The following is a 26,238-nucleotide window of genomic DNA, read 5'->3' as shown; positions in this document are numbered from 1 at the left end:
GAGAGCGATCGGGCCCGTGTCCAGGGAATAGAGTAAGACTGTTTAAGACTGCCCTGTGTACTTTTCCTTCCTCTTTCTTTCTTGTACATTCTTTCGTTTCCTCTTCTTCTTTGTACATTTGTTAATAAATTCTTTGTTCTTTCTGGTTTCCTCTTAATCCGATCGTCCTAGTCTTTTCTCAATTGGGTAAGCGTGGCACGATTAGGAACCGCTATAATCGGGTTAGCCATTGTTAACAGCTCGGATCACGGATCGCTATCCGCTCGGCGTTTCCACCTGATATCCGTGATTCGAGCGGGAGTTATTCCCTTGCTTCACGGTCGGTGGTAGTACTTAGGTAATCAGACTAAAACTCGACCAACAACCCTATTTACCACTGACCGGAAGGAACGTTATAACCCCCAGGGTCGCGTCGGCCAGATAAATGACAAGGGGATTAACCCCCTCTTGATAAGGGGAGAGCGGACGTCGGAGAACCGTAACAATATATATATATATATATTGTAAGAAAGGCAAGAAAGGTGCTTCCAACCATACATACTCCGCAAATTTGAGCAAATAAGCAAGAGCAGACCCGGTCTCAGCTGTGACCTCACAAAACAGCCCGGACCTCAGGGCTTACTAACCCTAAAGATTTCTGCTCCAAAATATTTGCCATAGTTATGGATCTGGGTTTAACCCTCTCAGTGCGGCCATTCTCTCCGACTCACTTGCTGCTTTAAAGGTGTTGGACTCCCCTACAGGATGGTGACAGATATGACCTGGTTCTTGAAGTACTCCATTTGGTTAACATTGAGAATTGGAGGGACTAGGGCATGCCCGTACTATATATATGCCCGTACTATATATCTATCTAAAATTATATCCCCCCCCTCTATTTACATGAAATGGTTTGGTCCATTCGCAACGCCAAAGCGAACGGCGAACGGCTTGCGAGTACAGTGACAATCCCCCCCCCTCTATTTACATGAAATGGTTTCGTCCATTCGCAACGACCACAGAACCCCCCCCCCTCTATTTACATGGAATGGTTTGGTCCATTCGCAACGCCGGCACACGCGATCGTTCGCTGCTCTCTGATTGGTTGAATCGTTTTTTGGACATAGCTCGGTAAGTAATTGTCCGATTAATATGAAACCTTGAAAAGGCACATCCTCGGGTCCCCAGCAATATACCTGGCAAGTTAAAAGTATATCGGACCCGTGGTTGTCGAGAAACAGCGGTCACAGACAAACAAACGTACAGACAGAGATTACTGGAATTATAGATAGATGTAGTGGTCGACTACAGTTAATACACTGTGCTGGATCACAGCCCATGTGGAAATGGCAATTTCAGTGGGACACCGCCACGAAGGGAAGATTTTGTTACCAGGTGCATCCAGGTGTGGTACCTCCAGTTAAACTTCCCAGGTTCGCCCGGAGAGATCAGGTAGCTCTCTGCAGTTTGACTCGGACAGTCGCCGAAATGCCTACCTTCATTTAATATTGATGGCTGTCAGTGACGTTACGACAGCTCCAATTCAGCACCGGGTCCAGCTTCTTGGCGTGGGTTTATCGTTCCCAATTAACTGGGCACATGCATATTCCACCGTGGAAAATCAGAGGGCTAGTGCTCCCCACTTGGAATTCACCAACTTGTTTACGAGTCCATTACGGGTACAGTGAAAGAATTTTAAAATGATATGCAGTTGAACGGGTAAACCATAGGTGGGCAACCATTGCGCAGAATTTTATGGACCAAATTAAGGAATCTATTAGTCTTTGTTATTTATATATGCCAGCATTCATTGAGTTGTGAACGGTCATTTTGGTTTCCCCAAGCAAAACGACAAAAAAACGGAAAGATGCAAACCACAACAACAACAACAACCGGAAGTATTCATGCAACGACAACAACAACAACCGGAAGCAGTTCAGCAGAGCCACTCGAGAGAGGCCTTTCACATGTGCAGTGAGATAAGGTAATGTTTTCGCATTGTTTCAATATGTTTTTTGCTTTTTACTACGAAATATTATCATATTTGGTACATTTTGGAACTGATTTAATGTTTTTAAATGATCGACAAATCGTCACCCTGAGAATGTCCTGAGAGAACCTATCGTGAGTCGTTGGAGTGAAGTAAATGTTCTTTCGATTGGTTTGAGGGTATCTCATCTGTGGTTTTTATTGAATTTTTTCTTTATCATTGCCGTCCAAGTGATGGTTTTATTTGGTTTATAGTGTGGTATGAAGTGTAATCCCGTGCGATTTGCGTGATAAAATTGATTTTTTTGCATTGTTGGATTATTTCGAGGTCAAAATATTGAAAAATAATGGGGTTCAAATTTTCCGACCCCCGGACCCCCTTTTATGGGGTGTTTTGTTTCCAGTGACCCCCGGGACTGACCATGCGACTTTCTCCCCTAACAACTGAGAGATTTTATCGATCTCGGGGTCGTTAGAGAGGTTTTCGATGACGCTAAATCCATTTATGATACTTTCGAAGCGACCGGAAGTGGCGATCCCAGATTTCCGTTCACCAAAGATGCTAAGGTCAAGGTCATTTCAATTGTAGCAATAAACTTAGGCATGTAATACCTCTTTTTTATGGTTTTCAGGCACAGGAAGACGTTTGGTGCAGTTATTTTTACGATCTAGATGCCCTGTCGCGAGATAAGGACAAAAAAATATTGGTAAAATGCTCAAGGCTTTTTTTTGTTTGTTTTTCAAAAAGAAGGCTGACAGAGACTAGTACAAAACCATCTAGAGGTCATGTCTGAGAAGAACAGCGTGTGCATCATCTGCAATGAGGGAGCTACATCAAAGAAGAGACTGATAAACAATCCTGATATGATTGGCGAACTTATTTATTGTGCTAACGAGCGACTGTCTTTGGGTCAGGGTGATATTAAGCGACTTACAGATCGGTTAGCTAGCTTAGGTGAATCTGAACGGAAATCAGTATGGTATCATAGCGAATGTCGAAAACCCATCGTCAACACAAGCATGATTGAACGGCTAAGGGTTAAACGAGTCCGGTTTGATTCTCCTGCATGCCCTGCGCGTGGGCCTGGACGACCTTCCAGTGTGGCTGACTCTACCCGACCTAAAAGAACAAAAACCATCCCGAAGGAAAAGGTGTGTCTGTTCTCGTCATGTAGCTTTTGTTCTAATAACATATCAGAACCTCTCCATCGCGTTTACTCTGACAAGATGGGTGAAAACTTCCTCGAGATAAAGCTCAAGACTCAGGATGACCGCATCAGAACTTGCGTGTCCGAGTTAGAAGACGCTGGGGATGCCTCTGCTCTTGAAAAATACTATCATAGGAAATGTTTACGATACGCGCAGCGCACTTTAACGCGAAAAGATCGTAGTAATACCCAGCTTATTGGCTCTCTATGTGATGAACAGTTGCTTCTCTCCGTCCAAAATACTCTTACTGCGGACGATCTTACTCTGAACATGGCTGAAGTGAATGGTGCATATTTGTCCATTTTGAAGAGGTATAATGTAGAGATCAATCAGACAACCAACTTCCGCAAGCATTTGAAAAAGCTCATTACTGAACGGCTTCCGAATATCCAGTTCGTCCAATCACTACGCAAAAATGAGCCCGACAACCTCGTTCTTTCACTGGCGGTTAGGAAGGCCATGCAACTGAGGTCTGCACAGCTGGATAACGACGACACAGTTGGCAACTTGAAGAACATGGCAAACATTCTAAGGGAAGAGATAATGCAGCATCGAAGCTGGTCGTTCAGGGGAATGTTTGAAGACTTTGAGAATCCTCCACTTCTCCAGTTCTTCCTCACTCATCTCCTATTTGGCCGTCATGTTCTCAAAGTTTCTGAAATGCGCAATGCACAAGTGGACAAAACTGTTGATGTTGCTTGCCAGTTTCTCGTCCAGAATACTCGAACCGATCGCCAGGTAAAGCATCAGCCAAAACAAAACGAAATCTTTCAGCAAACTGCCCAGACGCCCCTCTCAATAGGCTTGCCAATAGGCTTGGAGTAATAGGTCTTCGGAAATGTCAAGGACTGATTGGACTCTACAATTTCTCTGGCGCTGGCTGGGGTGGGAAATTCATGGGAATCACCAAGAAGACCTGGGTTGGTGCCTACATGAAGCTTGATGAAGATGATCCTGCCATCAGCTGCTTCCGGGAGCTTGGTGAGGGTCCTATCCCGACCACGCTGACGAATGGTGAACTGCCCTCTCAGGTCAAGGATTTGGAGAAGTTTGTCTGTTGCGTATACTGCTCGACCGGTCCTACAACCCTACCGGCGCTTAGATGGGAACTATTTCGGTCAAAAAACTTAGAGGGAGAGATGTTACCTCCTACTCGCGCTGCGTTATTGCCCCACATCCATCGCGCAAATTACATCGCCATGCGGGATAAATCATCTACTACAAACTGCCCGACTCTGCCTTCTATTGAACAAAATGGATGGACTGTAAAGAAATGTCTATATGTTCCGGTGGGATGTCTCAACCTCCCTGCCCCAAAAGCTGTGATTGAGCTTACGAAATGTAAATGTAAATCAAGCTGCAAAGGCAGATGCAGTTGTTGGAAGAACGGTCTTCCATGCACTCCTCTATGTAAATGTTATGTCGATAACTGTGTAAATTTGGTCAGAAATGATATACATAGCGAAGACGTTGACGAATAATCCATCCAGTAGTTTAGTTTGCATGATTCTCGGATGTGTTATCTTGAGAATTTAGAGGAATTGTGTTACATTATTACATACTTGTGTAAACAAAAACATTTTGTGACATTAAACAAGCTAAACACACATAGTTCTGTATTTATATCATTTGTAAGACTTTTGCTATTTCGGTAAATATTTTCTAAATTTGACTAAGAATGGCTTTAAAACGTAGATTTATTTGTGACTGGCCAGTCTGATCGCAAAAATAACTGCTTCAGCCGTCTTCTCGTGCATGAAAACCCTCAGAGAGTGGTACTATATGACCAGGTTTTATCGCTACCTTCGAAATGACCTTGACCTTGGCATGGAACCTAACCGGAAGTCGGGGATCGCCACTTCCGGTCGCTTCGAACGTATCATAAATGGATTTAGCGTCATCGAAAACCTCTCTAACGACCCCGAGATCGATAAAATCTCTCAGTTGTTAGGGGAGAAAGTCGCATGGTCAGTCCCGGGGATCACTGGAAACAAAACACCCCTTAAAAGGGGGTCCAGGGGTCGGAAAATTCGAACCCCATTATTTTCGAATAAATTGACCTAAAATCAATCCAACAAAGCAAAAAAATCAATTTTAGCACGCAAATCGCACGGGAGCTGTTTTTCATGACACCTCATACCACACTATTAGTGTGTTGTCTTGGTGAAGGCCCGATGTTATTGATAACACCGGAGGTGTGTGAGACGAATCGATTCGATTTTGGTGAAGATCCAAATATGTAGCCGAAATAAAAAAATAAAAAATAAAAATAAATGATTCTTTAACATTGAGAAATGAGGTCAAAAACGATATATATATATAGCACGATATTTCAAAAGGTTGTGGATGGATTATGACAAAATTTGGTGGATGAGTTTCTTAGGCGGTGATTAAAGAACAAGCCGATTGGATTTTGTTTCAGGTCCAGATCCAGAAATGGCCTATCAGTGGATACAAAAGGTAAAATGTTCAGCCACTGGCGAGGTAGCTGTTCGACTTAGAATGCTCTACTGGTACCTCCTTAAGATTGAGAAGGTCAGTGTAACCAAGTGAAGAGGATATAAGACAAAAAATAAAAACATTTCAAACTAGAGCAATGTGACTGTCGCCAATATGCTTCCGCAAACTCCCTGCCCATGACAACAGGTAGATGCCATCGTTCACTGTCCTAAAAATAAACAAGTTTGATTTAAATCCCTTCAGTTGTTTTAAAGTATCACATTTGCACCAGCCATGACAGGTTTCACATCAATCGGTGAAGCGGTTTCAGAGAAGGGATTTAAAAAAATATCGGCTTTCAAGATAATATGGCTGCCACGCCACGTGACATATGACCTTAAAAAAGGGACACTGCATATGTATGGGTAGGGGATCACGTTTGTGAAATTTGGTGTTGATCGGATAAGGTTCGTTTTTCTATCCGAGATGGCTGCGAAACCACGTGACCTACAACGTCATCATTTTCAAACTATATGGAGCAATGGTGTGAGATGATATTTTAAAAAATATCACCTCGATAGGTTATTTATTCATTCATTCATTCATTCATTCCTTCATTTCGGTTTATTGAAATAATTAAACATTCCGCTTCCGGTCCCTCGAGCGACGGGGCTTGCTTTGATCTCTCCACGGCATCAAAGTTTGAGTGTTTTCCCGTTCGTTTCTTTGTCAAATTTCCGCTGCGTATTTTGTTGTGTATGTGTTATTGTGTGTTTCTATTTGGTTTTGGTTTTGTAGTTGTTGCAAATTTGTGTGTAATTAGTCGTTTCTTTGTCCGCGCCTCGTGCGGCCTGGTGTCTCGTGCGGCCTCCTCGTCTCGATTTGTGCCCGCCCCCTATATTCTCGTTTGTTCTTTCACCTCTGCTCCTGCTTTCTCAAATCCACGTTCTCACTTAGAGACTTTTCCCAGATTGTTTTCATGGTTTTGTTGAAATATTTCTTTAAATATGTTTAAACCGCAGCGGTGATCCCCCCCCCCCCCCTAGGATTTCCATGTTTTAAACGTTTTCCAGTGTGTACCCTGGATAAGAATAGGTACGCCGTATCCCTGCGTGTCGTAGGAGGCGACTAAGTGGGTTGGCGTCAGGAAGGGCATCCGGCCATAAAAAAAAAAACATTGCCTCAAAAAGAGAACCATGACAATTACAACTACATGTGGGCAGGGTACAGCCCGAAGTGGAGATCGGTTTCTGAGGTTTGGGACATGGAATGTAGGGACAATGACAGGGAGATCAGGAGAAGTGGTGGAAGTATTGGTCAGAAGAAGAGTGGACATATGTTGTGTGCAAGAGACGAGATGGAAGGGAAGTGGTGTGAGAATGGTGAAGGGTAGGCAGGGACAGAAATACAAGTTTGTGTGGCAAGGGTGCCTGGAGGGTGTGAATGGTGTTGGTGTCCTGTTTTCTGAGGAGTTTGTAGACAGTGTGGTGAGTGTGACTAGAGTGAGTGATAGGTTAATGATGGTGAAAATGATGATTGGAAAGCTCTTGGTGAACGTCATCTCGGGATATGCTCCGCAGGTTGGTCGGAGCGATGAAGAGAAGGACAAGTTCTGGTGTGCGATAGAGAAGCTGATGGAAAACGTGAAAGATGAGGAAGTTGTTGTGGTAGGAGGAGACCTAAATGGACATGTGGGAAGGAGTATGGATGGTTTTGAAGGAGTTCATGGGGGTTACGGATATGGTGTGAGAAATGGAGAAGGTGAAAGGATTTTGGAGTTTGCTGATGGAGCTGATTTGTTGATTTGTAATACTCAGTTCCAGAAAGAGGATAATAAGCTTGTTACATACATGTCAGTCCAAGTTTAACATGGACTTTTGACAAGTTTAATATGGACTTTTGACAAGTTTAATATGGACTTTTGACAAGTTTAATATGGACTTTTGACTCGGTAAATCAACTTATCACAAGTTTAATATGGGCTTTTGACTCAGTAAATGAACTGATCCCAAGTTTAATATGAACTGTTCACAAGTTTAATGTGAACTTTCGAATTAGTAAATCAACTTTTCACAAGTTTAGTATGAACTTTTCACAAGTTAAATTTTTACTTTTGACTTTGTTGGAGCTGATTTGTTGATTTGTAATACTCAGTTCCAGAAAGAGGATAATAAGCTTGTTACATACACGTCAGGTGGGTCGACGACAACCGTTGACTACCTGATGGTGCGTAGGCGAGATAGGGGGCACCTCCGGGACACAAAGGTGATCCCGGGGGAGGAGCACCACTTGTTTCACAGCACCACTTGGTTGTCTGTGACATAAGGGTGAAAGGTGCGACGAGAGCTCGGTGGGTGAAGTACCAACCGAGAATGAAGGTGTGGAGGTTGAAAGAGGTGACAGTAAGGGAGGCATTAAAAGAGAGGCTGAGTAGGGTCGAGGACGGTGTCGTTGAGCTTGAAAGTGGTTGGATGTCAATGAAAGCTAGTCTGTTAAGAGCCGTTGGTGAGGTATGTGGATGGACAAAAGGACCACCGAAGCACTCGGAAACATGGTGGTGGGATGATGAAGTTGGAAAGGGGATTGACGAGAAGAGGAAGAAGTTCAAGGAGTGGCAGAAGGCGACGGGTACGGGAACAGAAACAGCAGAGCATGAAAGTTATAAGGCAGCCAGGAATGCTGCAAAGAAAGAGGTAGCAAAGGCGCAGGAGGCGTGTAGGAAAATGTTCGGAGAACGCTTGGATTCGGAAGAGGGTCAGAAAGCAGTATTCAGAATTGCAAAGCAGATAGCGAAAGAGAGGTGTGATGTGATGGGGGTGAGTTGCTTGAAGGATGAAGTGGGACAAATCGTTGTCGACCCAGATGGAATTAAAGGAAGATGGAAAAGATATATGGAAATGCTGTTGAATACAGAGAATGAATGGGATGGCAACATAGAGAGTAACCCAGTTTTAGGACCGGCAGAGAAGATAACTGAGAAGGAAGTTGAGGAAGCGATAAAAGCAATGAAGGGTAGAAAAGCGGGAGGGCCGACGGGAGTTGTGGGAGATATGTTGAAGGCAGCAGGAAGTTGGGGTGTGAAGAGAATGACAGAGATCTGTAATCTGGTGGTGAAAGAAGGCCGCATTCCAGTGGATTGGGAACTGAGTACCCTCGTCCCTCTATACAAGGGGAAAGGTGACCCTCTGGAGTGTGGCTCGTACCGAGCGATAAAGTTATTGGAGCATGGAATGAAGGTATTGGAAAGGGTGTTGGAGAGGAGGATAAGGAAGAAAGTGAAGATCGACGAAATGCAGTTTGGATTTATGCCAGGAAGAGGAACGACAGATGCGCTTTTCATTGTGAGGCAGTTGCAGGAGAAGTACATGGAGAAGAGGAAGAAGTTGTTTCTTGGGTTTGTTGATCTGGAGAAAGCATTCGATCGGGTTCCACGCAAAGTATTGACATGGGCATTGAGGAAGTTAGGAGTGGAGGAATGGTTGATCAGAGTAGTGATGGCAATGTACAAAAGAGCACGCACAGCTGTAAGGACGAAGGACGGGAACAGTGGTGAGTTTGAGGTGAAGGTGGGAGTGCATCAGGGGTCGGTACTAAGTCCACTACTATTTGTAGCTGTGATGGAGGTGCTGGCTCAGAACGTAAAGGAGGGTTTACCGTGGGAGTTGTTGTATGCAGATGATCTGGTGTTGATTGCGGAAAGTATGGATGGACTGAAGGAAAATATGAACACGTGGAAGGAATGTATGGAGACAAAAGGTCTGAAGGTGAATATCGGAAAGACGAAGGTGATGGCAAGTGGTAAAGCATGTGGTGAGGTGGAAAGAACTGGGAAGTGGCCCTGTGCTGTGTGTAGGAAGGGTGTCGGAGTGAACTCCATTCAGTGTACAATGTGCGCTGAGTGGGTTCATCAAAAATGTAGTGGTCTGAGAGGGTCATTAACCAGTGTGGCAGCTACATTCAAATGTAAGGTGTGCACAGAGGGAGCTGCAGATGGAGGAAATGTTGAGTTGGATCTTGGAGATGGCGTGAAGCTGGAAGGTGTGAAAACATTTTGCTACCTCGGAGACATGCTGAATGGAGAAGGTGGATCAGACTCGGCAACGGTTGCTCGAGTGAGATGTGCATGGAAGAAGTTTCGGGAATTGAGTGGCGTGCTGATGATGAGGGGAGTGTCGTTGAAGCTGAAGGGAAAGGTGTATGCTGCATGTGTGAGAAGTGTTATGATTTATGGGAGCGAGACATGGGTAATGAACGTAGAGCAGCAACGAAGGTTGGAAAGGGTGGAAATGCGAATGGTTCGACGGATGTGCGGAGTATCGTTGAGAGAGAGGAAGACAAATGATAAATTGCGAAAGATGATGGGAATAGAGCCTGTGATTGATGCTGTGAAGAGGAACAGGTTGAGATGGTTTGGTCATGTGTTGAGGAAGGATGAAAGTGACTGGTTGAGAAGAGTGATGGAAATGAATGTAGAAGGAAGTAGAAGACGGGGAAGACCGAGAAAGACTTGGCTAAAGATGGTGGAAGAAGAAATGCGGGCAAGGGGGTTAACAAGGAGAGATGCAGAAAATAGGGCAAAATGGAGAAGATTGTCATGGGTCCAAATAGGGCAAGTCCAAAACGCAAGAGAAGCTCATTCCTGCGTTCGCTCAACAACTGTAAACCAAAATGACAAAGTTGTTGCGCAAATGACTGAATAGAAGGGTACGCAATAAAACGGAGCGCACGCTTCTGGAGTCGTTCAATCTCACCGCTCTGAGCCCTTGTGTTGCCAGAACCCCACACGGGCACACCAAACTCCAGCAAAGGGCGAATGTACACTTTGTATATTTCAACAAGATCGGGGGCACTTACATGGAATTTTTTCAAGGTACAAAGAACGAAGAGTCGTTGAGCAGCACGAGATACCATCTGCTGGATTTGACTATTCTTCTTCAGAGCGATTGGATTATAACACCAAGGATAGTGAGCGATTGAACTCTTTGCAGAGGGATGTTATCAATGACGATGTTTAATTGGGGTGGAACATTCTGAAGAAAAGATATTTGCATAATCTTACATTTCTCCGGCTTCAGCCTAACATCGTTAAGGCAACACCAATCACCAAGTACATCAACATGGGCTTGCATCGAACTTTGCTGAGTTCTGTTCAACACTTCAACCAGGCTCAAATCATCCACATATTTCCAACGATGTTCTGTTGTTACAGCCACATCATTCACCAGAACAAGGAACAAAATTGGTCCTCGTTTCATCCCTTGTGGAACTCTGCAGGAGAAACACAAATAATTTGATGTCTTCCCTTGATAACGAACCACCTGGAAACGATCGGACAGGAAACTGCACACTGTAGGTAGGATGGAAGCATCAACCCCAAGCCGAATGAGCTTTTCGATGACCTTGGAGTGATTGACCAGGTCGAAGGCCTTGTTAAAGTCAAAAGTGCAAATATTCGCAAAATGACCTTGTTGGTCAAGATTTCGATGTATAACATCCAGCATATGGTCTAAATAGTGGTTGATAGAACTTCCTTTCATGTTTCCAAACTGTGCAGGATCAATATGAGGTTTAAAATCGACCATCAACCAGTCAGCAAGAAAACTCTCAAACACCCGAGCTAAAACAGAAGTACGTAATTGAGATAGGGCGTAGCTGATCAAATTCAGTAACACGAGTAGTCTTAGGAATTGCACATACTGAAGCACATTTCCACTTAACAGGGAAGTAACCATTCTGTAAGAATTTGTGAAATATCTTTGTAATAGGGCCTGAGATTTCCAGTGCAAACTCTTTGAAAAGACGAGTAGGTACATCACTGGGATGAGGTGCCTTAGATGCGTTGAGACGTCTAAGACGAAAGTAAACCTTGTGTTGCTGGATTGTTGGTGGAGGCACAGCAGCCGGAAGATAAGCTGTAAGAGGTGCAAGGTGCAGCGGAGGTAACATAGTACAGATACAGGAAAAATGCTTGTTAAGATCATTAGCCAGCTGGTGAAGAGATTGGTCGGCAAAAGCAAGATTATAGGAATGCTTCTTCATTCCGGTCAATAATTTGATCTGTCTACGCCATTTTCCAGGCTCTGATCTTTTAAGGTGTTCGACTTTGTTCTGAAAGTAAGATAACTTACTTTCCTTGATCCTTGATCCTTGATCTTTTCTACCCCCGGTAATTCACCCCAGAGTCCTTGCAGTGTTCATATGTTTTAATCCTCTCCCACCTCCCCCCAAGTCCTCCCGATGTCCCTGCTCTCAAATGTTGTGTTTGTGTCCTTCCCCCTCTTCCCCCTCTCTTTTGTGTCCTTCCCCCTCTCTCCCCATCTTGTCTGCCGCTCCCCTTGTTTTTTGTGTTTTGTGTGTCGGTTTGTCTTTTTGTGTGATTAATGTTAGCTCTTTCACGAGCCTCGATCTTGTATACCAAAAAAAAAAAAAAAAAAAAAAAAAAAAAACTTCGCTGTTCAGATATGACACTGAACTATGTTCCTTAGTTGATGGTATCGAACAAAATCACCGATATCATGTGCGGCGTCCGTCCCGTTGCACTATTAAACGGCAAGGATTGTCGTTGAACCCTGGTTTGTCCCTATACTAGGTTTCCGCTTAATCACTCTTGAAAGCATTGTTTGTATTGCATCATAAGAGTAGTGTGTAAAATTTCTACCATCTCATCAGGATTATCGGTAGAGTTAAAATCAGCCCAATTATACTCCGTAATACACTGTCCAAAATTCCTGATAGATGATTCCCGAAAAGGTCTTAGTTTGGACCTGGTGGATTTCAGAGGTTGAATGGCGTCATACGGTCGGTGATCACAACAGTGATCACAAGATGCAATTGGGGCACATTTTACTGGTTCAGTATAAAGTTCTTGAAAGTTTGTCAAAATCTTATGAAGTACTGCATTGTCTCGTGTCGGTGTTACAACTAACTGTGACACAGGACATGCAGCTCAATAACATCAGTGTGGATCCCCCATAATGTCATTAAAATCCCCCATAATGAATACTGCCACCTCCTCCGTTGACTTGATCAGGTCAACCATCTCAATGATGTGGTCTGTTATCTCCTGATGGTGGTGAGATTGTGGTGGAGCATAAACAACACATGCATAGACGTTCCTCCTCAAACGCACTGTGGATGACGATGTCAGTTTAACCCAAAGAATTTCAAGATATGTTGGAACAAGATCGTTGTACACCTGTCGGGAGTTGATGTCATCTGGAACATAAAGTGCAACTCCTCCTCCCATTCGGCCATCACGGTCAGAACAATAGAGAGTAAATGCAGGTAAACAAAATATGTGGATGGCATTCCTGGGGTAAACCAAGTTTCAGTAACTGCCACTAGATTTGTAGCTCTGTACTGGGTAACTATAGTTGCCTCAAAGTCATCAAAATTATTGCACAGTGATCGAGCATTAACAAGTAAGATTGATGGTAATGCAAATGACGATTGTTCAGAATGAGTAGAAACATGCCTCAAAATCCTGTTTTCAACAGGTTGCCAAGGTTGTTGCTGACGTGGTTGTGGATTCACAATTTGTATTCGAAAAAAATTGTCTTTAGGTTCAATGTCTTTGAGCTCATGCCTTGTAATTAACGTCGGAGACAAATGTATTCTTATCAGATTGGATGCATTCTGCGGAAACTTTCTTTGTTGTTCATAGCACTGAGAATTAATTGTTCACCGAGCTGAACTTTAATTTGTCTTTGTTTATGACTACCACCCCGAGATCCTCTTGGTGTTTTGCTGCACATATTCCGAGTGAGTTCAACCTTTTCCATATGTTTAAGTCAACGTGGAATTTGGTTTGTTGAACGAACTGATGTCCAATATAAAAAAGTTCGTTGGCCGAGTATGCCAGTCTCATTGTTATGCAAGATTCAATAAAACAATAAAATAATAATAATAATTATAATAAATAAATAAATACGACCTAAATAAAATACAATATTACAATTAAACGAATTAACAGGAAAAATACCACAAAAACATACAACAAATGACGAAAACAAACAAAACAAAACTCGTGCAGCTAAACAAAAGCGCTCAATATTAAAGATGAGCTGTCCCGTCCTGGCAGAGCTTGCCTTTCATGTCCCACAATCGAACAGAGGAAAGTTCAAGTAGCTTTGTTGATTATGTTGAAGACTGGTGAAGCCTGCGGGACACTTTTTGTTCTCATCGCACCATCGAACAGGTTTCACAGGTTTAGGCGGTTTCTGAGATATAATTATTTAATATTTTCCTTCAATCCAATATGGCTGCCACACTATGTGACCAATCACGTTTTTGTGGTCATCTTTTAATTGCCATGCCTAGTCAATGACACACGTAAAGTCTCGAGTCAATCGATTCGGTGGTTTGGGAGAAGATGTTTTTTTTATGCTGTGAACAAAGTTCGGTACATCACGGGTGATGAAGGTTGTGGTCAAGTTCCTTCAAAATATTGTGTGTAGTTTCAGAGAAGAAAGCAAATTCCTATTTTGGGGGGTCAAACCTGGATTCAATTTGACCCCCGATAGACCCCCTTATAACCCAATTTTTTTTTTTTAATGCCGTGAACAAACTTTAGTCACAACACATCAAATATTACTTATGCCAGGTTTGGTCACAATCCCATCGGCGGTTTTAGAGAAGAAGTTGCAAGTGTTTACAGACGGACGGACGGACGGACTGACTGACGGACGGACGACGCGCCATCACATAAGCTCCCCGGGAATTTTGCTCCAGGTGAGCGAAAAAGTATAGAAATAGAAAGTCTGATAGTGTCCATCTCTGCCTCTCTCTCACCCCTCTACCTTTTCACACCTGTCTTACCATCTTCCCCATTTTCCTTTCAGTCAAACATATAGTTGTACTGTGAGTACGTGCATTGGTTTTACTCTGGAAGAAATTGGTTTTTATTTTCTCAACGCAGGATGGACCCTGATTTAGCCAAACAGCTCAAGTTCTACAGACTGTCTGGGAATGCGCTCGCACAGAGTTGCCCGGAGATGTCTCGTCGTCTGCTGTAAGCCAAGTTGCTGTTTGCGAGTCTCATATGGATCTGGCATTTGAACTGTTAATGTACTTTAAAGGGTTTGATAAATATTTTCTTGTTTTACCCGTTTATTTGTATTGATCACATACTTTACGCTCATAAGGTGGTAAGCTGTCCTATCTACAACTATCGCTTGGGCAACATGCCATCCAAATTTAGCCTTTAGCCTGCTAACCACAAGATTAATTCTCAGGGAGTGGGATTCCTTCCTTTAATGGCTTGTGTTTGTGGGTGGGCCCATACATGCCATAATATTTATCCCACAAAGCTTTCTTAAACTGTCTGCAGTATAATTGCTGATATTGCCTTTGCTTGCTTTCTCGCCATTTCTTGTACTAGGGGGCCCGTTGGTCCGTTGTACCAAATTTTCATTGGTCTTCATCGCCTTGTAGCATACCTGCTTGCCAGACTCAGAGGGGTCTTTTGGGTCGTCTGGGACGTTTGGGTCATCTGAGTCTTTTGGGTCCTCAGGGACTTTTGGGTCATCAAGGACTTTTTGGGTCCTTGGGGACCTTTGGGTCATTAAGGACTTTTTGGATGCTTGTGGACTCTTGGGTATTTTGGGTCATCTGGGTCCTTGGGGACTTTTGGTGCTTTGGTGACTTGGGTCATCAATGACTTTTTAGGTCGTTGTGGACTTTTGGGTATTTTGGGTCATTGTGGACTTTTGGGTCTTTTGGGTACTCGGGGACTTTCGGGTCATCAATAGCTTTTTGGGGCCTTGGGGTCTTTTGGGTCTCAAGTGTTAAAGGGTCTTCCAAGGTTTGAGGGGTCTCTGCAGTCTAAAGGGTTAAAAATTAATTAATATACGTATGTAATAAATAGACACAAAAAGTATGTCACACACCACAACTCATCCATTTATAGTAGGTGATTATAATTGCTTGTTTTCCCACCGTTTTTCGCCTTGCTAGCTGCAGTTAAACCCATGTGGTATAAAGAACTGTGTCTTGACTTATCCTGTTCGGGATTGTTTGGAGATAGCACCTCTGGGGGTAATTAGCCCGAGCTTTAGATTGGTATTTAATAGTCCATAGAGTGTGGCACGTAATGGTGGTTCGCTCAGCCAAGTGACATCCGTTGCGTGGCCACTGGCATGGTTCCCCACCTGTTTCAGTCGTCTCACAGGTACGGTAAGCTGACACTGTGCGCCTCCTCAAGCTCTTGCCCCTCCCATCCAAATCCCCCCCCTTGCACCTACACTCTTAAACTCCCCCCTTGCCCCTCCACTCCTGAACTCCCCCCTTGCCCTTCCCCTCCTAAACTCCCGCCTTGCCCCTCCCCTCCAAATCCCCCCCCTTGCCCCTCCACTCCCCCCTTGCCCCTCCCCTCCTAAACTCCCCCCTTGCCCCTCCCCTCCAAATCTCCCTCCTCCCCCCTCCTCCTCAAAGCTGCCTCCTCCCCACTTCGTCTCCCTTCTATCTCATACCTCCACCCCCCCAACCTTCTACTTTCCTCTGCCCCCCCTCAAACAACCCCTCACTGTGCCTCATCCCTTCACCATCAAACCTTTCATCTTCCTCATCCTTCCCTTTCTTGGAACTCTTCTGCAATCTCTGACACACTATCAACTGCTCTCCCTACCTCCCCCTCTCATCCTTCATCTTACCCTACTCCTCCCCTCCCCTGTCCTGTACCCGATGCTCCCCCTCTCTCTTCATTAACGGTATGGACCTCAAACATCCGGGGCCTTCGCTCAAACCTGACTGATCTCTCCATACAGGTTGCTTCTGACAATCCAGACTTGATCTGCTTAACAGAGACTTTCCTCCTTCAAGATGTCTCTGATTCCTTAATATCTCTTCCTGGTTACTCCCTCCTCCGGTATGATAGACCTGAGCCTCGGCCTGGTGGTGGGGTGGCTATCTTTATCAAAAACTCTCTTCCTCACTCTCCTTGCACTGCCCTCTCTCCTCCTCACCCCCAGGAGTACCTCTGGCTACGGCTTCCTCTCCGCTCCCACCTTTTGTTCATATGTGTTCTGTACCGTCCCCCAAACAGTGATGACTCCATCTACATTTCACTGTCTGACAACATGGACCAACTTCTATCCACTCATCCCAACTCTCTCTTCCTCATATGTGGCGACTTCAGCTGTCATCATGCCACCTGGTTGGGTGTGGGTTCCTCTCTCACCAGTCATGGCACCTCAGCAAAGGACTTCTGTGACTCACTGGGATTGACACAATCTGTTAATTTCCTGACCCGGATCTCAGCCAATGGTGTATCTTCTCTTCCCGACTTGATTATGACAAACTTCCCTGCTAATGTCTGCTGCTCTTCCTCTGCTCCAATCGGTTCTTCTGATCATGTGCTTGTCAAAGTGGACATCTCTCTGGCCATTCTCAGAGAGCCTCCTCAGCGTCGACGAGTCTGGCATTTCACTCAGGCCGACTGGGACGGTCTTCAAGCAGCCATCAATCATCTGGACTGGTCTCCCATCTCCACTGCCTCTGACATCAATTCTTCCTGGGAATTCTTCCAAAGCAAACTGATCTCTCTCATGCACAGATTTATCCCATCTCGCCTTCAGTTGTCTTACCCTTCCTCCCATCCATGGTACACTGAATCTTGTGGTGAGGCAGTTGCCCTGAAACAACTTGCCTTTGCCTCTTGGAAGGCTAATCCAACTGAAGGCAATCTCAGTTCCTTCCACCAAGCTCGGAACAAGTGTGTGTCTACCCTCAAGAGTGCCAGGAAGCACTATCTCTCCTCACTCAAGAATGAACTCTCAAACCTGTCTCCTTCCTCCAAATCCTGGTGGCGTCTGGTCAAATCCGTTTCTGGTGTTTGTTCCCCCTCCATCCCCTCCCTTACCTCAAATGGCCACACAGTTGACATCGCACGTGACAAAGCCGAATGCCTCAACTCTGTGTTTGCCTCAAAATCCTTAGTCCCAAACCCATCTCTCTCTGTTCCCACCTTTCCCAGTCGAACCCAACTGCTCCTGGACTCTGTGTCCTTCTCTCCTCACAAGGTGGAGGAGTTTTTGTCAAACCTCGACTGATTCTGCAACTGGACCAGATGGAATCAGCCCACGGGTCCTAAAATCCTGCTCTGCCGCTCTATCTCACCCTCTCTCTGTTCTTTTCACCCTATCTTTTGCTCAAGGTCATCTGCCAGCATCCTGAAATCAGCAAACATTACCGCTTTACACAAAAAAGGTGCAAAAACAGATCCTTGCAACTACAGACCAATCAGCCTGCTCCCAATTATCAGCAAAGTCATGGAATCCATCATTGCTTCGGATATGAAATCTTTCCTCTTCTTCAATGGCTTGATCTCTGATCATCAATTTGGTTTCAGACCAGGTCACTCTACTCTGGACATGCTGCTTCTGCTGTCTCAACAATGGATGGAGGTCCTCAATGCCAAACAGGAAATCAGAGCTGTCTCCCTTGACATATCACGTACCTTCGATACGGTCTGGCACCCAGCTCTGCTCACCAAACTCTCCTCCTATGGTATCCATGGAAATCTCCATGCATGGCTTGCGGACTTCATCTCTGGTCGTAGTCAACGTGTGGCCCTGAATGGATTTCTCTCATCTCCCCTTCCTGTTCAGGCTGGAGTTCCCCAAGGCAGTGTTCTGGGCCCTGTGCTTTTTCTGGTCTTTATCAATGATCTCTCCGACTCTCTGGAAAATCCTCTCTATCTCTTTGCTGATGACTCCACTCTCTGCCGCTCCATTCCTCTTCCCTCAGATCGGCAGTCTGCAGCCTCCTCACTCTCTGAAGACCTGGACAAAATCACAGACTGGTCAAACAAGTGGAACATGTCTTTCAATCCTGACAAATCTCACACTCTTACTATGTCTCTCCGAAAAGATCGACTGGACAACCCTCCCATCTACTTTCTCAACAATCCTCTCCAAGAAGTTCTGTCGCTCAAGCTTTTGGGTCTCACTATCTGCCATGATCTTTCTTGGGAAAACCACATTTCCAAGCTGGCCTCCAAAGCCAGTCGCCGACTGGGCATCCTCTGTCATGCGAAGTCCTTCCTAGGCACACCTGAGCTCCTCACCACATACAAGGCGTTCATCCGCAGCTCAATGGAATACTGTTCTCCCCTATGGGCTGGTGCTCCTGCCTCACACCTGGCTCGGCTTCACACTGTTGAATCCAAAGCTTTCAGAATCATTGGAATCTCCCGCGATGAAGCTATCTCTGAGGGCCTTTCACTCACTCACCGCAGGCAGGTAGGTGGTCTTTCTGTCTTCTACCGACTCCTCTCCGGCCTTGCTCCCCCAGCTCTCTCTGTGCTCTGTCCCCCAAATATTCCTACAGGTCGCACAAGATCTGCCAGCAACCCTCTGATGGTTAAACTGCCGAAATCTCGGCTCTCTGCTCACCTTCACTCTTTCATTCCTCTTTTCTCCCGCCTCTGGAACAAACTCCCACACTCCCTTCAATCCCACTCCTCCCTCCAGGTCTTTAAAACAGCTGTTCACCACCATCTCTTATCTTCCCCCATCCAAAACCTTGATCTTTTCTACCCCCACTAATTCACCCCAGATCCACCTTGCTTGAAATTCCAACTTCTTTCTTGGAAGTCCTGGCAGTGTCCATATGTTTTATACCTCTCCCACCCACCCCCCCCCCCCCCTTCCCATGCCTCCCCCCCCAAAGCCCTCTCCCTCCCACAGATCTCTCCATGTCTCCATGTCTCTCGGTCCCTGCTCTCAAATGTCGTGTTTGTGTCCTTCCCCCTCTCTCCCCATCTTGTCTACCGCTCCCGATGTTATTTGTTTTATGTGTCTGTTTGTCTTTCTGTGTGATTCATGTTCGCTCTTTCACGAGCCTCGATCTTGCATACAAAAAAAAGAAAAAGAAAAAAAAGGAAAAAGGTGAATGTTGTAGACGGGGTCCGTGGTCTTTTTATAGATCAGATGCGTCGGCCTTTCAGAGTTATCCGAGGTGACGTCCATCATATCCAACCCCAACTGTCCTTTAAACTAGTAATAGGCGTCCACAACCATCCTTTACCCAGTTGTGGAATGTTGGTCCGTGGCGCTCACTTTTTTTGTACCTTCCATCCTCACTTTTTCACCTATATTCGTTTTTAAATTAGTTTTCTCTGCATCCGCTTGAGTGATTGACACTAAACTTTCAACATAGGACAGCAGGATACTTACCCAATAATTTTTTTTAAAAACAAAGTTACATGATTATTGGAGGGAAAATGTGCCCAGCGTTCCAAAAGTCTGTTTTCTGCAGGCATGGAGTGCAGGGTGTTTCACGCATTAGGAATTAAATGGCCTCGACCTTGCTTCACTCAGCCTGAATTGTTTGATTTGAGCCTCCAATCTTGCTAAACCTTCTTGTATTGTAATTTTTTACAACATTTGTAATTTTGGATTTTCAATCGTGGAAACATGGCTTTCGATATTAAAGACTGATTCTACTTGTTAAGTTGTGGAAATGCCATTTGCGTCCCTTTTCATTTTTTGGTGTCTCCCATGCGTTTCTGTTGCAGTTTCATGTACAAGCAAACAGCCAGTACTGCTGTTTTGGATTCTTTTGAGCGTATGTGTGAACATTTTATTTTTTCTTTGTTGTGACTGTTCTATATAGAGCTCATTTTGTCATGCACTTCAAATCTGTCGCGTGTTGGTTGCTATTGGTAGTATGAGTAGTGAACAGAGGATGCAATAATGGATTTATCTGTCAATTCTGTGGAATTGATACAATATTGTTTTGTATCAGACACATTGCGTCGTGTTACTTGCTTATCTTGCTCTATCCACATAAAGTCCATTTGAATAGTAAATAAACTAGTATTGCTACATTCAACATACACTGCCCCCATGACAAATAAATAAATAACATATCCTTCAGTGCGCGACATTACCGGGGGTGCCTTTGGCGCTCGGCGGTGCCACAGTGCAGCATATGCAGAAGGAATTGGGAGGGAGCGGTGTACAATGATTGATTAATTGCGTCATTAAAATAAATTAATAATCGTAAAATAATTAATTTCTTCATCAATTGGCTAATAGCATACTTAAATCACTACTGCTTCATCCAAATGTGTAACTTTTTGAAAATTAAATAATTAAGTAATTTATCCAAGAAATTTAATCATGAATCCATTAATTGATTAATAAATAAATCAAAAATACCCTTTATAGCTAAATCACTTGGTCATTGTCATGTCCAAATATCAGCTTCCTAGCTCAAAATGTGCCTGAGCTATTGCCCAGATGAGAAAGAAAATAAATAAGTACTTAATAAAATGATAATAATTAAATAATTAATTTATTAATAAAAAAAGAAAACATAACGTTTTTTTGCCAAAGCACTTACTCAATATTGTGCCGAAGTTTCAGCTTCGTAGCTCAAAGGATGGCTGAGATATCGTCCGGACAAACAAACAAACACGAAACCAAACAGAGTGAAAACTGAGTACAGTACTCACTTTCAGCGCATGTCATCGCCGGGCCCACTTTGGTGCCCAGCGATGACGTCATGCAGCGCCTGGAGATGGAATAGGAAAGGAGCGGTGTACAAAACGTTTGTCATGCAAGTACACGTAAGTACTGGTCTTATCATCTTTAAAATACAATATCTCCATACGCAGGTTTCAGAAAGTGTATCTGAAGTATCCACCTCTGTTTTGATAAGGAGCATCACGGCATGGACTAAGTTGTGTAGTTGTGTTGCTCTCAAAGTTTTGTTCCGAGGGCACTTTTCAGTTCTCAGGATCGCCACCGAGCTCTGGACAGCTTCCAACTGTAGTTTGTTTGTACCCAGGGATGGTTTTTTAGTGGAGCCCGGCCGATATATTGGTTTAACCGATTTACCAGCCGATATTTGGGTTAAAAAAAAAATACATTGATATCGGCAGTTATGCCACCGATGTGCCCCGATGCTTTATACCAGGCCGTTGGGTACGTGCACCACCTACTCCCCTCCCCTCCCAGCCTACCCCCCACAATGTTTTTTTTTAACAAAGGTCCACACATTTGTTGAAGCATTTGTTGGGTGTTCAGCATAGTTGGGGACATTTATACGACGATAAAAGGAGCTCCCTCAGTGGTGAAAATTCAGAGAAGCTGTTTTCTTCACTACAATCTGCCACAGCTTGTGTGGCAGTTTTAGAGAACTGAACTCTGTTGTCTGAGCAGTGGCAGAATCTGATAAAATAGCTCAAGTTCAATTTTCAAGTATTTTTTTTTGCTATTGTACACCACTCCTTTCCTATTCCATCTCCAGGTGCTGCATGACGTCATCAGCGGGCAATGAAGGGGTCCGGCGATGACGTGCGCTGAAAGGGAGTACTCGGTTTTCACTCTGGTTTCTTGTTTTTGTACGCCGCTCCCTTCCTATGCCATCTCCAGACGCTGCATGATGTCATAGCCAGGCACTGAAAGGGGCCCGGCAATGATGTGTGCTGAAAAGAAGTACTCAGTTTTCAGTCTGGTTGTTTTCGTGTTTGTTTGTTTATCCGGTGATATCTTTTTTTTTTCTTTTTTTTTGTATACAAGATCGAGGCTCGTGAAGGAGCGAAAATTATTGAATCTCAGCGCCTTGGCAATGCTGCGCTGGAGGATGTGATTATTGGATCTCAGCCATCCTTTGAGCTAGGAAGCTGAAATTTTGGCACAATAGTGAGCATATGTTTTGGCAAAAACCGTATTTTTTGTATTTTGATTAATCCCATATATTTTACGTATGTTACTTATATTATGTATATTAATTTATATATTTGATCCCCTCCCCCCCCCCCCCCCCCCTGCCCATGCCTCCTCCCCCCAGGCCCTCTCGCTCCCACAGATCTCCCGATGTCCCTGTTCTCTACTATTGTACTTGTGTGCTTCCCCCTCACTCCCCATCTTGTCTCCTGCTCCCTTTATTATATGTTTTGTGTCCGTTTGTGTTTCTTTGTGATTAATGTTAGCTCTTACATGAGCCTCGATCTTGTATACGAATCAATTAATTGATTCATTACTTAATTATTATCTATTTAATAATCATTTATTTATTTTCTTTCTCATCTGGGCAATATCTCAGGCACCTTTTGAGCTAGCAAGCTGATATTCGGACATGACGGTGAACAAGTGATGTGGCTACAAAGGATATTTTTGATTTATTGATTAATCAATTTATTATTTATTGATTAATCAATTATTTCTTTATTTTTTTTCGATTAATGTCTTATTTAATTTTTTTAAAGTTACCACTTCGGATGAAACACTGGTGGTTGAGGTATGCTATGAGCGAATTGATTAAGAAATTATTTTACGATTGGCAATGCTGCGCTGGAGGATGTTATTTATTTATTTGGCATGGGGGTGGTGTACTTTGAATTGATTAAGAAATTATTTTATGATTGGCAATGCTGCGCTGGAGGATGTTATTTATTTATTTGGCATGGGGGCGGTGTACTTTGAATTGATTAAGAAATTATTTTACGATTGGCAATGCCGCGCTGGAGTATGTTACTTATTTATTTGGCATGGGGCGGTGTACTTTGAATGTACTTGTGTTTCATAATGTTGAATCCATTAAGATCTTAATGTGTGTATTTTTATTTATTTGTTTCCTCATTCATAGTATAATTTAAGTTAAATGTTCTCAAATATTGAAAGTTCAATTAAAGGTTTTTCAAATGGATTTGAAAATTTTGCATTTTTTGACAAAATATCGGTTGATATATCAGCAATTGGTGGACTAGGACTCTCAAAAATCAGCATTGGACACAAAAGTTGGCATTGGTCGGGCTCTAGTTTTTAGAATCTCCATAACGTTCTTCTTCATTATTCCTGTTGCTCCAATAATTATCACTGGCACTCTTCAGGCTCTTCAGCCGATGCTCTTCAGGTTCTTTTCACTTCTTTTTTCAGATCATGATATTTTAATTTTATTTTTTTCTGCAGTTTTTAGGCCGAAATCTCTGGGTGCTGACACCTCAATGAGCAATGCCTTCGTTACTTTTTTGTGCCTCAATCCTCTAACCGGTCGCAATGCATTTTTTGTATGTTCACGCTCGATGGGATCATCAGGTCATATGTGGGTGTAACTTCCTTGTTCTCAATTATCGCTTTTGGTTCATGTGTCAATGAGTTTTCTGGAACTTTGATATTCAAATTTTCGCACATGTGGCAATGGATTACTGTACATACTTTGTTGTGCCTGTGCCTGTGTGTGTTGTGCCTAGCTGTTCAGACATGAATTTATTTTACATCCTGAGAGGAAGTGGCTCATGCTTTATAGGTGTGTGTGTGTGTGTGTGTGTGTGTGTGTGTGTGTGTGTGTGTGTGTGTGTGTGTGTGTGTGTGTGTGTGTGTGTGTGTGTGTGTGTGCGTGTGTCAGTCATGTGTGATCCAGTGACGTTCAATACTATGTGGTTGTTGAATCTTATATCACCTCTGTTCCCATTTTTTTGTGCCCTTTTTTAATACAGGTACAAAGAAATATTTAAAGCCTTTCTGTAGCAACTGCTTCAGCCTGCTGCATCCATGTCGCGTTCGTCTTCGCTTGAAGCCTAAAGCCCGCTCTACCTCCGCCTGCCTTAAGCTAGCTCGTCGTTTTCAGCGTGGCCAGCAGATCTGCCTCTGGCTCTTCAGAAAACACAAACGACATGTTGCGGCAACTGGAAAAGTGGTACGGCAATAACAGTTTTGTATAGGAGGTCGGAATAAGTATTGCTGTGAAATAAGTGGTAGTAGAGTCGTAGTTTACATTGAATGTTCTTTGACAGCCCGATATTGAGCATTAAGAGATAGTTTTTTCTTTTCCTTGCAGCTCCTGACGTGCTTAGTCTGTGGCAAGACTGACAATTTCCACACAATATCTCGAAAGGGTATCTGGGCACGACGTTCGCCACTGACTGCCCAAACATCTCAAGACTCAAATGCAAATACTCCGCATGCTGCCGACGTCGCTTACTCGACACCCCAGACACCTCGTTCTTCCCGTGGCATGTGCTCTCCATCCGTTAAAAGACGAGGAACCTTGCCTGGTGTGTCAAAATGGAATAACATGAGAACTTCGACATCATATGGCTCTCGGTGAGTTTTATATTTAATTACTTGTTTGAACTTTTGGAAAGAAATGGTTGTTGAGGAGGCGTCACCATTTTGGGGTTTGTTTTTGAAATGGTTTGTAGAAGAACATTTCCCAATGTACATTCTTGTTTAAAAAAAGAGAAAGAAGTGGTGCAGTATTGGGAGGATACAGATGCTCAGGAAAAACGGCCTGTTTTTATAGAGTCAAGGCTCATGGAGGTGCTAGATGGCTAGAACACAGAACGGATCAGGACACAACATAAAAAATGAACAGCAGAAAGAGATGGGGGAAATGCCAACAGCAGGGCCGAGGGACAGAATAAATGGAGATGGACATCAAGAGATGCACAGGTAAGGTTGAGGGGAATGCAGGGGGTGGATAAGATAATCATACAGAAGCAAAAAAAAAAAAAAAATTGGGGAGGGGGGGGGGGTGGGGGACAGGAAAGGATGGTTTAACACAGAGCCATGAAATACTAGAGTTTGGCGAACTTGGTTTTAGCGAAAACTTGGTTTGGTGAACTTGAATCTTCACTGGTGATCATGTGGTCATATCGGTGTACGGGCTTTGGCTCGTATTGGCCACGATGTCAACCACCGAACCCTTGTTCACTTGATCATTGATCCATGTGCTCAATAACCTCTCTATCTTTTCAATGAGAGGATTTTTCTGAAGAACTTGAGACGTCTTTGCGCTTGCAGGCACGGAAGTTCTGTGCATCCGACGAGCACGGATCGTATGCTCACTCGTGCAAAAACACTCCACAACCACTTGGAGAGGTTTGACGTTTCAGTACCATACTCTGTTTATGGGTACAGTATGCGGCTAAATCACGTGGAGTCAAATAAATCTCTTGGTCACAAGTTCACTCGAACGTGGCACTTTGCAGACTGAAAACAGCACAGGTGGAAGAAGATGGTGGGAGACGTCACCTATATGCATGACCTGGTCACAGCGCCACGTTCAAACCCACGTATATTCAAATTTTATGCGCGCTTGGAAAATAAGCATCTCATTTATTCCCACGTGTGTAAACAACCCACATTGTATGAGGGTTTACTGCACTAAAAAAATTAAAACGTTAAAACATTATGAAAACCTGTAATGTCTGTATAATGATCTGTGCACTTCTCGTCCTGTAGGCCCCTGCTGGATCGTTCTTGCCGTAAGAGGCCATTCTCCATGCTGAGACAACTAATGACGGAGAACAAGCATATTTCTGGCAACATATTTTGAGGCTCTTTGTACTCGTAATACTTGTTCAACATGATGTTGCAAATGTGTGGAAATAAACGTTTCATAAGAATGATTTGTTCTATGGCAAAATCAATATTTTGTAAAACAGGCTTTTGTCAAACGATGCTCAATGGGGACAAAGGATTGCCATTACCAAGTTGTGCATCGTGTTTCTCAACACAAGAATCAATTATATTATATATTTAATTTTCCATGGACCATCAATGAATGTCCTGGACCAACCCCATAGATCCCTTTTATAATTCACCCTTTTGAAACCCTTTCTCTCAAGCAATGCTTTTACTGCAGATGTTAGGCAGGTCCTTGCTATTACTT

At 43.7% G+C, this 26,238-nt stretch overlaps 1 protein-coding gene across 1 annotated transcript; it reads left to right on the top strand.

Moving 5' to 3' along the window:
• The first annotated feature begins 1,883 nt into the window (after positions 1-1,883).
• RMP24 (ribonuclease MRP subunit p24) lies at positions 1,884-25,975 on the top strand. The gene is made up of 6 exons (XM_068126562.2): positions 1,884-1,963; positions 14,534-14,626; positions 20,132-20,181; positions 24,062-24,261; positions 24,403-24,668; positions 25,809-25,975. The coding sequence occupies exons 1-6, from the start codon at positions 1,884-1,886 to the stop codon at positions 25,900-25,902; spliced, it is 783 nt and encodes a 260-aa protein (XP_067982663.2). The 3' UTR covers positions 25,903-25,975.
• The last annotated feature ends 263 nt before the right edge of the window (positions 25,976-26,238 follow it).

The sequence above is a fragment of the Myxine glutinosa genome, chromosome 10 (genome assembly GCF_964187855.1).
Source record: "Myxine glutinosa chromosome 10, kmMyxGlut1.1, whole genome shotgun sequence".
NCBI classification, from domain to species: Eukaryota; Metazoa; Chordata; class Myxini; order Myxiniformes; family Myxinidae; genus Myxine; species Myxine glutinosa.
Note: the sequence above shows the minus strand (reverse complement) of the source record. Positions and strands in the feature narration are given on the sequence as shown.